The sequence below is a fragment of the Oncorhynchus mykiss genome, chromosome 24 (genome assembly GCF_057628025.1).
Source record: "Oncorhynchus mykiss isolate SJ-2025 chromosome 24, ASM5762802v1, whole genome shotgun sequence".
NCBI classification, from domain to species: Eukaryota; Metazoa; Chordata; class Actinopteri; order Salmoniformes; family Salmonidae; genus Oncorhynchus; species Oncorhynchus mykiss.
This window is the reverse complement of record NC_143045.1, coordinates 17,506,887-17,517,500: the sequence shown is the minus strand read 5'-3', so window position 1 is coordinate 17,517,500 and position 10,614 is coordinate 17,506,887. Positions and strand designations below refer to the sequence as shown.

Below are 10,614 nucleotides of genomic sequence, written 5' to 3'. Positions count from 1 at the left end.
TGTGTGTGTAAGCGAGAGAGACGTGTCTGTAAGCGAGAGAGACGTGTGTGTGTGTGTAAGCGAGAGAGACGTGAGTGTGTAAGCGAGAGAGGTGTGTGTCTGTAAGCGAGAGAGACGTGAGTGTGTGTGTAAGCGAGAGAGACGTGAGTGTGTGTGTGTAAGCGAGAGAGACGTGTGTGTAAGCGAGAGAGAGACGTGTGTGTAAGCGAGAGAGAAACGTGTGTGTGTAAGCGAGAGAGAAACGTGTGTGTAAGCGAGAGAGAAACGTGTGTGTAAGCGAGAGAGAAGTGTGTGTGTGTGTAAGCGAGAGAGAAGTGTGTGTGTGTGTGTAAGCGAGAGAGACGCGCGTGTGTGTGTGTGTAAGCGAGAGAGAAGCGTGTGTGTGTGTAAGCGAGAGAGACGCGCGCGTGTGTGTGTGTGTGTGTGTGTGTAAGCGAGAGAGAAGCGTGTGTGTGTGTAAGCGAAAGAGAGACGTGAGTGTAAGCGAGAGAGGTGTGCGTGTGTGTCTGTAAGCGAGAGAGACGTGAGTGTGTGTGTAAGCGAGAGAGGTGTGTGTGAGTGTGTGTGAGCGAGAGAGACGTGAGTGTGTGTAAGCGAGAGAGAAACGTGTGTGTAAGCGAGAGAGAAACGTGTGTGTAAGCGAGAGAAACGTGTGTGTGTATAAGCGAGAGAGAAGCGTGTGTGTGTGTGTAAGCGAGAGAGAAGCGTGTGTGTGTGTAAGCGAGAGAGAAGCGTGTGTGTGTAAGCGAGAGAGAAGCGTGTGTGTGTGTAAGCGAGAGAGAAGCGTGTGTGTGTGTAAGGGAGAGAGAAGCGTGTGTGTGTGTGTAAGCGAGAGAGAAGCATGTGTGTGTGTGTGTAAGCGAGAGAGACGTGTGTGTGTGTGTGTAAGCGAGAGAGACTGGTTTTGGGAGTGTGTCTGACTGAGGCTATGACCAGGCAGGGCTGAGTATATACCATCATGCCCCACTGTATGTACCCAAACAGGGCCTCTGGTGTACCAGACCAGTTAGCTCAACAAACAAACTGGAGGCGAGGTGACGACCACAGTAGTCCGTGCTGAGTGTGATGTATTAGCAGTGTCTGGTGACTCCGGTCCTCAAAACACCACTTTGAAGACCAAAAACATTGACGTGTGTGCGTGCGAGAGAGACGTGTGTGCGTGCGAGAGAGACGTGTGTGTGTGTACGTGCGAGAGAGACGTGTGTGTGTGTGCGTGCGAGAGAGACGTGTGTGTGTGTGCGTGCGAGAGAGACGTGTGTGTGTGCGTGCGAGAGAGACGTGTGTGTGTGTGTGCGTGCAAGAGAGACGTGTGTGTGTGTGCGTGCGAGAGAGACGTGTGTGTGTGTGTGCGTGCGAGAGAGACGTGTGTGTGTAAGCGAGAGAGACGCGTGTGTAAGCGAGAGAGACGTGTGTGTGTGCGTGCGAGAGAGACGTGTGTGCGTGCGAGAGAGACGTGTGTGTGTGTGTGCGTGCGAGAGAGACGTGTGTGCGTGCGAGAGAGACGTGTGTATGTGTGTGTGCTTGCGAGAGAGACGTGTGTGTGTGTGTGTGCGAGAGAGACGTGTGTGTGTGTGTGTGCGAGAGAGACGTGTGTGTGTGCGAGAGAGACGTGTGTGTGCGAGAGACGTGTGTTTGTGCTTGCGAGAGAGACGTGTGTGTTTGTGTGTGTGTGTGTGTTTGTGCGTGCGAGAGAGACGTGTGTGTGCGTGCGAGAGAGACGTGTGTGTGTGTGTGTGTGCGTGCGAGAGAGACGTGTGTGTGTGCGTGCGAGAGAGACGTGTGTGTAAGCGAGAGAGACGCGTGTGTGTAAGCGAAAGAGAGACGGGTTTTTGTGTGTGTGTGTGTAAGCGAGAGAGACGTGTGCGTGCGAGAGACGTGTGTGTATGTGCGAGAGACGTGTGTGTGTGTGTGTGCGCGAGAGAGACGTGTGTGTGTGTGTGTGTGTGCGAGAGAGACGTGTGTGTGTGCGTGCGAGAGAGACGGGTGTGTGTGTGTGTGTGTGTGTGTGAGAGAGACGTGTGTGTGTGTGTGTGTGTGTGTGTGTGTGCGAGAGACGTGTGTGTGTGCGAGAGACGTGTGTTTGTGCGTGCGAGAGAGACGTGTGTGTGTGTGTGTGTGCGTGCGAGAGAGACGTGTGTGTGTGCGTGCGAGAGAGACGTGTGTGTAAGCGAGAGAGACGCGTGTGTGTAAGCGAAAGAGAGACGGGTTTTTGTGTGTGTGTGTGTGTAAGCGAGAGAGACGTGTGCGTGCGAGAGACGTGTGTGTATGTGCGAGAGACGTGTGTGTGTGTGTGTGCGCGAGAGAGACGTGTGTGTGTGTGTGTGTGTGTGCGAGAGAGACGTGTGTGTGTGCGTGCGAGAGAGACGGGTGTGTGTGTGTGTGTGTGTGAGAGAGACGTGTGTGTGTGTGTGTGTGTGTGCGAGAGAGACGTGTGTGTGTGTGTGCGAGAGACGTGTGTGTGTGCGAGAGACGTGTGTTTGTGCGTGCGAGAGAGACGTGTGTGTGTGTGTGTGCGTGCGAGAGAGACGTGTGTTTGTGTGCGTGCGAGAGAGACGTGTGTGTGTGTGTGCGTGCGAGAGACGTGTGTGTGTGTGTGCGTGCGAGAGAGACGTGTGTGCGTGCGAGAGAGACGTGTGTGTGTGTGTGTGTGTAAGCGAGAGAGACGTGTGCGAGAGAGACGTGTGTGTGTGTGTGTGTGTGAGAGAGACGTGTGCGAGAGAGACGTGTGTGTGTGTGTGTAAGCGAGAGAGGTGTGTTTGTGTGTGTAAGCGAGAGAGACGTGTGTGTGTAAGCGAGAGAGACGTGTGTGTGTGTGTAAGCGAGAGAGGTGTGTGTGTGTGTAAGCGAGAGAGGTGTGTGTGTGTGTAAGCGAGAGACGTGTGTGTGTGTTTGTGTGTGTGTAAGCGAGAGAGACGTGTGTGTGTGTGTGTAAGCGAGAGGTGTGTGTGTGTGTGTGTGTGTAAGCGAGAGAGTGACGTGTGTGTAAGCGAGAGAGGTGTGGGTGTGTGTGTGTAAGCGAGAGAGACTGTGTGTGTGTGTGTGTGTCTGTAAGCGAGAGACGTGTGTGTGTGTAAGCGAGAGAGACGTGTGTAAGCGAGAGAGACGTATGTGTGTGTGTGTGTGTGTGTGTGTGTGTAAGTGAGAGGTTTGTGTAAGCGAGAGAGACTGTGTGTGTAAGTGAGAGGTTTGTGTAAGCGAGAGAGACTGTGTGTGTGTGTGTGTGTGTGTCTGTAAGCGAGAGACGTGTGTGTAAGCGAGAGAGACGTGTGTGTGTAAGCGAGAGAGACGTGTGTGTGTGTGTAAGCGAGAGAGGTGTGGGTGTGTGTGTGTAAGTGAGAGAGACGTGTGTGTGTGTGTAAGTGAGCGAGACGTGTGTGTGTGTGTGTGTAAGCGAGAGAGACGTGTCTGTAAGCGAGAGAGACGTGTGTGTGTGTAAGCGAGAGAGGTGTGTGTCTGTAAGCGAGAGAGGTGTGTGTCTGTAAGCGAGAGAGACGTGAGTGTGTGTGTAAGCGAGAGAGACGTGAGTGTGTGTGTAAGCGAGAGAGACGTGTGTGTAAGCGAGAGAGAAACGTGTGTGTGTAAGCGAGAGAGAAACGTGTGTGTGTAAGCGAGAGAGAAACGTGTGTGTAAGCGAGAGAAACGTGTGTGTGTGTAAGCGAGAGAGAAGTGTGTGTGTGTGTGTGTAAGCGAGAGAGACGCGCGTGTGTGTGTGTGTAAGCGAGAGAGAAGCGTGTGTGTGTGTAAGCGAAAGAGAGACGTGAGTGTAAGCGAGAGAGGTGTGCGTGTGTGTCTGTAAGCGAGAGAGACGTGTGTGTGTGTGTGTGCGAGAGAGACGTGTGTGTGTGCGTGCGAGAGAGACGGGTGTGTGTGTGTGTGAGAGAGACGTGTGTGTGTGTGTGTGTGTGTGTGCGAGAGAGACGTGTGTGTGTGTGTGTGCGAGAGACGTGTGTTTGTGCGTGCGAGAGAGACGTGTGTGTGTGTGTGTGTGTGTGTGCGTGCGAGAGAGACGTGTGTTTGTGTGCGTGCGAGAGAGACGTGTGTGTGTGTGTGCGTGCGAGAGACGTGTGTGTGTGTGCGTGCGAGAGAGACGTGTGTGCGTGCGAGAGAGACGTGTGTGTGTGTGTGTGTGTAAGCGAGAGAGACGTGTGCGAGAGAGACGTGTGTGTGTGTGAGAGAGACGTGTGCGAGAGAGACGTGTGTGTGTGTAAGCGAGAGAGGTGTGTTTGTGTGTGTAAGCGAGAGAGACGTGTGTGTGTAAGCGAGAGAGACGTGTGTGTGTGTAAGCGAGAGAGGTGTGTGTGTGTGTAAGCGAGAGAGGTGTGTGTGTGTGTAAGCGAGAGACGTGTGTGTGTTTGTGTGTGTGTAAGCGAGAGAGACGTGTGTGTGTGTGTGTGTGTAAGCGAGAGGTGTGTGTGTGTGTGTGTGTGTGTGTAAGCGAGAGAGTGACGTGTGTGTAAGCGAGAGAGGTGTGGGTGTGTGTGTGTAAGCGAGAGAGACTGTGTGTGTGTGTGTGTGTGTGTCTGTAAGCGAGAGACGTGTGTGTGTGTAAGCGAGAGAGACGTGTGTAAGCGAGAGAGACGTGTGTGTGTGTGTGTGTGTGTGTAAGTGAGAGGTTTGTGTAAGCGAGAGAGACTGTGTGTGTAAGTGAGAGGTTTGTGTAAGCGAGAGAGACTGTGTGTGTGTGTGTGTGTCTGTAAGCGAGAGACGTGTGTGTAAGCGAGAGAGACGTGTGTGTGTAAGCGAGAGAGACGTGTGTGTGTGTGTAAGCGAGAGAGGTGTGGGTGTGTGTGTGTAAGTGAGAGAGACGTGTGTGTGTGTGTGTAAGTGAGCGAGACGTGTGTGTGTGTGTGTAAGCGAGAGAGACGTGTCTGTAAGCGAGAGAGACGTGTGTGTGTGTAAGCGAGAGAGACGTGAGTGTGTAAGCGAGAGAGGTGTGTGTCTGTAAGCGAGAGAGACGTGAGTGTGTGTGTAAGCGAGAGAGACGTGAGTGTGTGTGTAAGCGAGAGAGACGTGTGTGTAAGCGAGAGAGAAACGTGTGTGTAAGCGAGAGAGAAACGTGTGTGTGTAAGCGAGAGAGAAGTGTGTGTGTAAGCGAGAGAGAAACGTGTGTGTAAGCGAGAGAAACGTGTGTGTGTGTAAGCGAGAGAGAAGTGTGTGTGTGTGTGTAAGCGAGAGAGACGCGCGTGTGTGTGTGTGTAAGCGAGAGAGAAGCGTGTGTGTGTGTAAGCGAAAGAGAGACGTGAGTGTAAGCGAGAGAGGTGTGCGTGTGTGTCTGTAAGCGAGAGAGACGTGAGTGTGTGTGTAAGCGAGAGAGGTGTGTGTGAGTGTGTGTGAGCGAGAGAGACGTGAGTGTGTGTAAGCGAGAGAGAAACGTGTGTGTAAGCGAGAGAGAAACGTGTGTGTAAGCGAGAGAAACGTGTGTGTGTATAAGCGAGAGAGAAGTGTGTGTGTGTGTGTGTAAGCGAGAGAGAAGCGTGTGTGTGTGTAAGCGAGAGAGAAGCGTGTGTGTGTGTAAGCGAGAGAGAAGCGTGTGTGTGTGTAAGCGAGAGAGAAGCGTGTGTGTGTGTGTAAGCGAGAGAGAAGCGTGTGTGTGTGTGTAAGCGAGAGAGACGTGTGTGTGTGTGTGTGTGTGTAAGCGAGAGAGACTGGTTTTGGGAGTGTGTCTGACTGAGGCTATGACCAGGCAGGGCTGAGTATATACCATCATGCCCCACTGTATGTACCCAAACAGGGCCTCTGGTGTACCAGACCAGTTAGCTCAACAAACAAACTGGAGGCGAGGTGACGACCACAGTAGTCCGTGCTGAGTGTGATGTATTAGCAGTGTCTGGTGACTCCGGTCCTCAAAACACCACTTTGATGACCAAAAACATTGGTCTTCAATCCACATCCATTTCAAGGAATGCAGGTCCAAAGTTTAACCAGATCTTTCAACTCAGCCAGTGATTACATGTTAGCATCCCTGTCCACTCCTACAGTAAGTTGAAAAACCTGTCTGTAGGTAACTGTTCTGTGTTGGATTAAACAGTCAACCTGAAAATGATTGGACATCGGCGACTGACTTTCCACACTAAGGGGTTGGATCCTAACCTGTAAATACTCATGCATACCTTGAACTTTCCCACATATCAAGCATTGATGTAAATGTGGATATGTCAGGATTATTCAGTGAGATCAATCCATTAATCAATCAAATGTATTTATAAAGCCCTTTTTACATCAGCTGATGTCACAAAGTGCTGTACAGAAACCCAGCCTACAACCCCAAACAGCAAGCAATGCAGATGTAGGAGCACAGAGTCTAGAATTTGACCCTGAAGTTATTGGGGGATTTTATGTATGTAGTTTCCTCAGACAGACCCTCCGGTATCCCCTCTCTCTCCTTCCCTGTATCCGTAGCCACATCCTCAGTCTGCTCTGCACTCTGCCTGGAGTTTATTCCCAGCTCCTGATGGCATTTCCTGAAGTCTATTGTACTGGGGCAAGCTTGATCCCTCATCCCAGAGCTTTCTCTCTTTCCTTCTCTCTATCTCTCTCCGATAAGCACTGTGTATGCAGCTTGATTTCCTACAGGATGTCTTTCTGCAAGTCTGTACCTGTGTGTGTGCACGTTCTCGCTCATGATAGACTAGGTAAGCGGTGCAGAAGATTCCTGGAGCGGCTCACTGTCCCTATCAGAGACTGAAGCACTGTGTGTATGTGAGCTTTGGCAGTCTGCAGCATGGTAAGTACTAGCCCTGTTGTCTGTGTTCTGTTGGCAAGGGAGAGGGATGCTAGGCTACATAGGAGGAGGGGCTGGGTGCTGCTGCTATTTAACCTGCTTTTTATTTTAGAGGGCATGAGACAACGCTAGCTCTGACCTATCAGCTGGGAAGATGTCTGTGTCTGGCTAGACATCTGTTTAACTGCTGTCTGTGATTCCTTCAGCCTGACTATCAGCAGGGAACAGGACCATGCTGAAGTGTGGAGATATAACATGACACGGGCAGCCATCTATGGTTCTGACGGGTCAGTCTGTGTCGTGGGTACTTGTTTTAAGAAGTAGGTTACCCCCTTGCTGACTAAGGTCAAAGGGACGTTGTTAGTTTGCGCCTGATTGTTTTATGGGGGTCTGATGGCTGTTGGTAAGGTGCTTGGAGGTTAAGGGTTGGGTGAGGAGAATAGATTATGAACCTTTTAGTGCAGGAGTTGGTAAATTGGTACTCTTGAGGATGTGTGCGTGGGGGAATTGTACGTAAATTCATGACCACTACATTGGTGATACCAAGCCTTCAAGTGTCATCTATAAATGCCCTATAAAGCCTGTATCAGTTGTAGATCGTTTCAAGTGTAAGGTGTTTCTCTGCTAGAGTGTGTTGGTTGACATGCATTCTTTGCATATTTTTTTTCATATGGCTTTTTGTGTATTTGGTCTCTGATGTTAGAGGAGTGGTCTACTATAGATCTGTGTTTATTGTTTACTGCTGCTCTTATGGGCTGATGAGGAGAACTGGACGGAAGGAGAGATTAGGAGAGGAAGTGGACAATTAGCCTTGGTCCATATTAAAGACCCGGCCAGGCCAAAGATACTCCACCCGCCTACCGTGGGTAACAGTTGCCCAGAAGTAGCACAAAAGTAGTATGCCAAATTACAATTAGCATTATATGAACCTGCAAATTCAGGAATGTCTGAAGAATGCACATAGAAAACGAACCAGGCATGCAAACTCCTCTGGGTACAGGTTATTGCTTATCCAGTCACAACATATATGAGCTTGACTTTAACAACCTATTGACTGCTGGCTTGGGCCATAAGCTTGGGATAATGTTCCAGTTGGTTAGTCTCAGGTGAAGCCTGACTCCAGATGTTATGAGTAAAGGCTTAGCAGGCCAATACCCTGAGGTCTTCAGCATCTGACTTACAGCTGAAATGTCACTGCTTTGTCTTAAGTCAAAGAGCCTGGAGTCTGTACTACGGGTCTGAGCCTGGAGTCTGTACTACGGGTCTGAGCCTGGAGTCTGTACTACGGGTCTGAGCCTGGAGTCTGTACTACAGGTGTCTGTACTACGGGTCTGAGCCTGTACTACGAGTCTGAGTCTGGAGTCTGTACTACGGGTCTGGAGTCTGTAGTCTGTACTACGGGTCTGGAGTCTGTAGTCTGTACTACGGGTCTGGAGTCTGTACTACGGGTCTGGAGTCTGTACTATGGGTCTGGAGTCTGTACTATGGGTCTGGAGTCTGTACTATGGGTCTGGAGTCTGTACTATGGGTCTGGAGTCTGTACTATGGGTCTGGAGTCTGTACTATGGGTCTGGAGTCTGTACTATGGGTCTGGAGTCTGTACTATGGGTCTGGAGTCTGTACTTGGAGTCTGTAGTCTGTAGTATGGGTCTGGAGTCTGTAGTATGGGTCTGGAGTCTGTAGTATGGGTCTGGAGTCTGTAGTATGGGTCTGGAGTCTGTAGTATGGGTCTGGAGTCTGTAGTATGGGTCTGGAGTCTGTAGTATGGGTCTGGAGTCTGTAGTATGGGTCTGGAGTCTGTACTATGGGTCTGGAGTCTGTACTATGGGTCTGGAGTCTGTACTATGGGTCTGGAGTCTGTACTATGGGTCTGGAGTCTGTACTATGGGTCTGGAGTCTGTACTATGGGTCTGGAGTCTGTACTATGGGTCTGGAGTCTGTACTATGGGTCTGAGTCTGGAGTCTGTACTATGGGTCTGAGTCTGGAGTCTGTACTATGGGTCTGAGTCTGGAGTCTGTACTATGGGTCTGGAGTCTGTTCTATGGGTCTGAGTCTGGAGTCTGTACTACGGGTCTGAGCCTGGAGTCTGTACTACGGGTCTGAGCCTGGAGTCTGTACTACGGGTCTGAGCCTGGAGTCTGTACTACGGGTCTGAGCCTGGAGTCTGTACTACGGGTGTCTGTACTACGGGTCTGAGCCTGTACTACGGGTCTGAGCCTGGAGTCTGTACTACGGGTCTGAGCCTGGAGTCTGTACTACGGGTCTGAGCCTGGAGTCTGTACTACGGGTCTGAGCCTGGAGTCTGTACTACGGGTCTGAGCCTGGAGTCTGTACTACGGGTCTGAGCCTGGAGTCTGTACTACGGGTCTGAGCCTGGAGTCTGTACTACGGGGCTGAGCCTGTACTACGGGTCTGGAGTCTGTAGTCTGTACTACAGGTCTGGAGTCTGTACTACGGGTCTGGAGTCTGTACTACGGGTCTGGAGTCTGTACTACGGGTCTGGAGTCTGTACTATGGGTCTGGAGTCTGTACTATGGGTCTGGAGTCTGTACTATGGGTCTGGAGTCTGTACTACGGGTCTGGAGTCTGTACTACGGGTCTGGAGTCTGTACTACGAGTCTGGAGTCTGTACTACGAGTCTGGAGTCTGTAGTCTGAACTATGGGTCTGGAGTCTGTACTATGGGTCTGGAGTCTGTACTATGGGTCTGGAGTCTGTACTATGGGTCTGGAGTCTGTACTATGGGTCTGGAGTCTGTACTATGGGTCTGGAGTCTGTACTATGGGTCTGGAGTCTGTACTATGGGTCTGGAGTCTGTACTATGGGTCTGGAGTCTGTACTATGGGTCTGGAGTCTGTACTATGGGTCTGGAGTCTGTACTACGGGTCTGGAGTCTGTACTATGGGTCTGAGTCTGGAGTCTGTACTATGGGTCTGGAGTCTGTTCTATGGGTCTGAGTCTGGAGTCTGTACTACGGGTCTGAGCCTGGAGTCTGTACTACGGGTCTGAGCCTGGAGTCTGTACTACGGGTCTGAGCCTGGAGTCTGTACTACGGGTCTGAGCCTGGAGTCTGTACTACGGGTGTCTGTACTACGGGTCTGAGCCTGTACTACGGGTCTGAGCCTGGAGTCTGTACTACGGGTCTGAGCCTGGAGTCTGTACTACGGGTCTGAGCCTGGAGTCTGTACTACGGGTCTGAGCCTGGAGTCTGTACTACGGGTCTGAGCCTGGAGTCTGTACTACGGGTCTGAGCCTGGAGTCTGTACTACGGGTCTGAGCCTGGAGTCTGTACTACGGGTCTGAGCCTGGAGTCTGTACTACGGGTCTGAGCCTGGAGTCTGTACTACGGGTCTGAGCCTGGAGTCTGTACTACGGGTCTGAGCCTGGAGTCTGTACTACGGGGCTGAGCCTGTACTACGGGTCTGGAGTCTGTAGTCTGTACTACAGGTCTGGAGTCTGTACTATGGGTCTGGAGTCTGTACTATGGGTCTGGAGTCTGTACTATGGGTCTGGAGTCTGTACTATGGGTCTGGAGTCTGTACTATGGGTCTGGAGTCTGTACTATGGGTCTGGAGTCTGTACTACGGGTCTGGAGTCTGTACTACGGGTCTGGAGTCTGTACTACGAGTCTGGAGTCTGTACTACGAGTCTGGAGTCTGGAGTCTGTACTATGGGTCTGGAGTCTGTACTATGGGTCTGGAGTCTGTACTATGGGTCTGGAGTCTGTACTATGGGTCTGGAGTCTGTACTATGGGTCTGGAGTCTGTACTATGGGTCTGGAGTCTGTACTATGGGTCTGGAGTCTGTACTATGGGTCTGGAGTCTGTACTATGGGTCTGGAGTCTGTACTATGGGTCTGGAGTCTGTACTATGGGTCTGGAGTCTGTACTATG

At 51.3% G+C, this 10,614-nt stretch overlaps 1 protein-coding gene across 2 annotated transcripts in view; it reads left to right on the top strand.

The window, feature by feature from the left end:
* Positions 1-10,614, top strand: part of LOC110503875 (septin-4) — an 86,471-nt gene that overhangs the window by 38,065 nt on the left and 37,792 nt on the right. Inside the window, exon 1 of one of the 2 annotated variants that reach the window (XM_090218474.1) lies at positions 6,546-6,724. The exons of the other annotated variant lie outside the window; for it this stretch is intronic. Within the exon in view, the coding sequence (XP_090074600.1) occupies positions 6,722-6,724 (3 nt within the window). The 5' untranslated portion in view covers positions 6,546-6,721. Of the gene's footprint in view, positions 1-6,545; positions 6,725-10,614 lie in introns of those variants that run through there. 2 annotated transcript variants of the gene reach the window in all.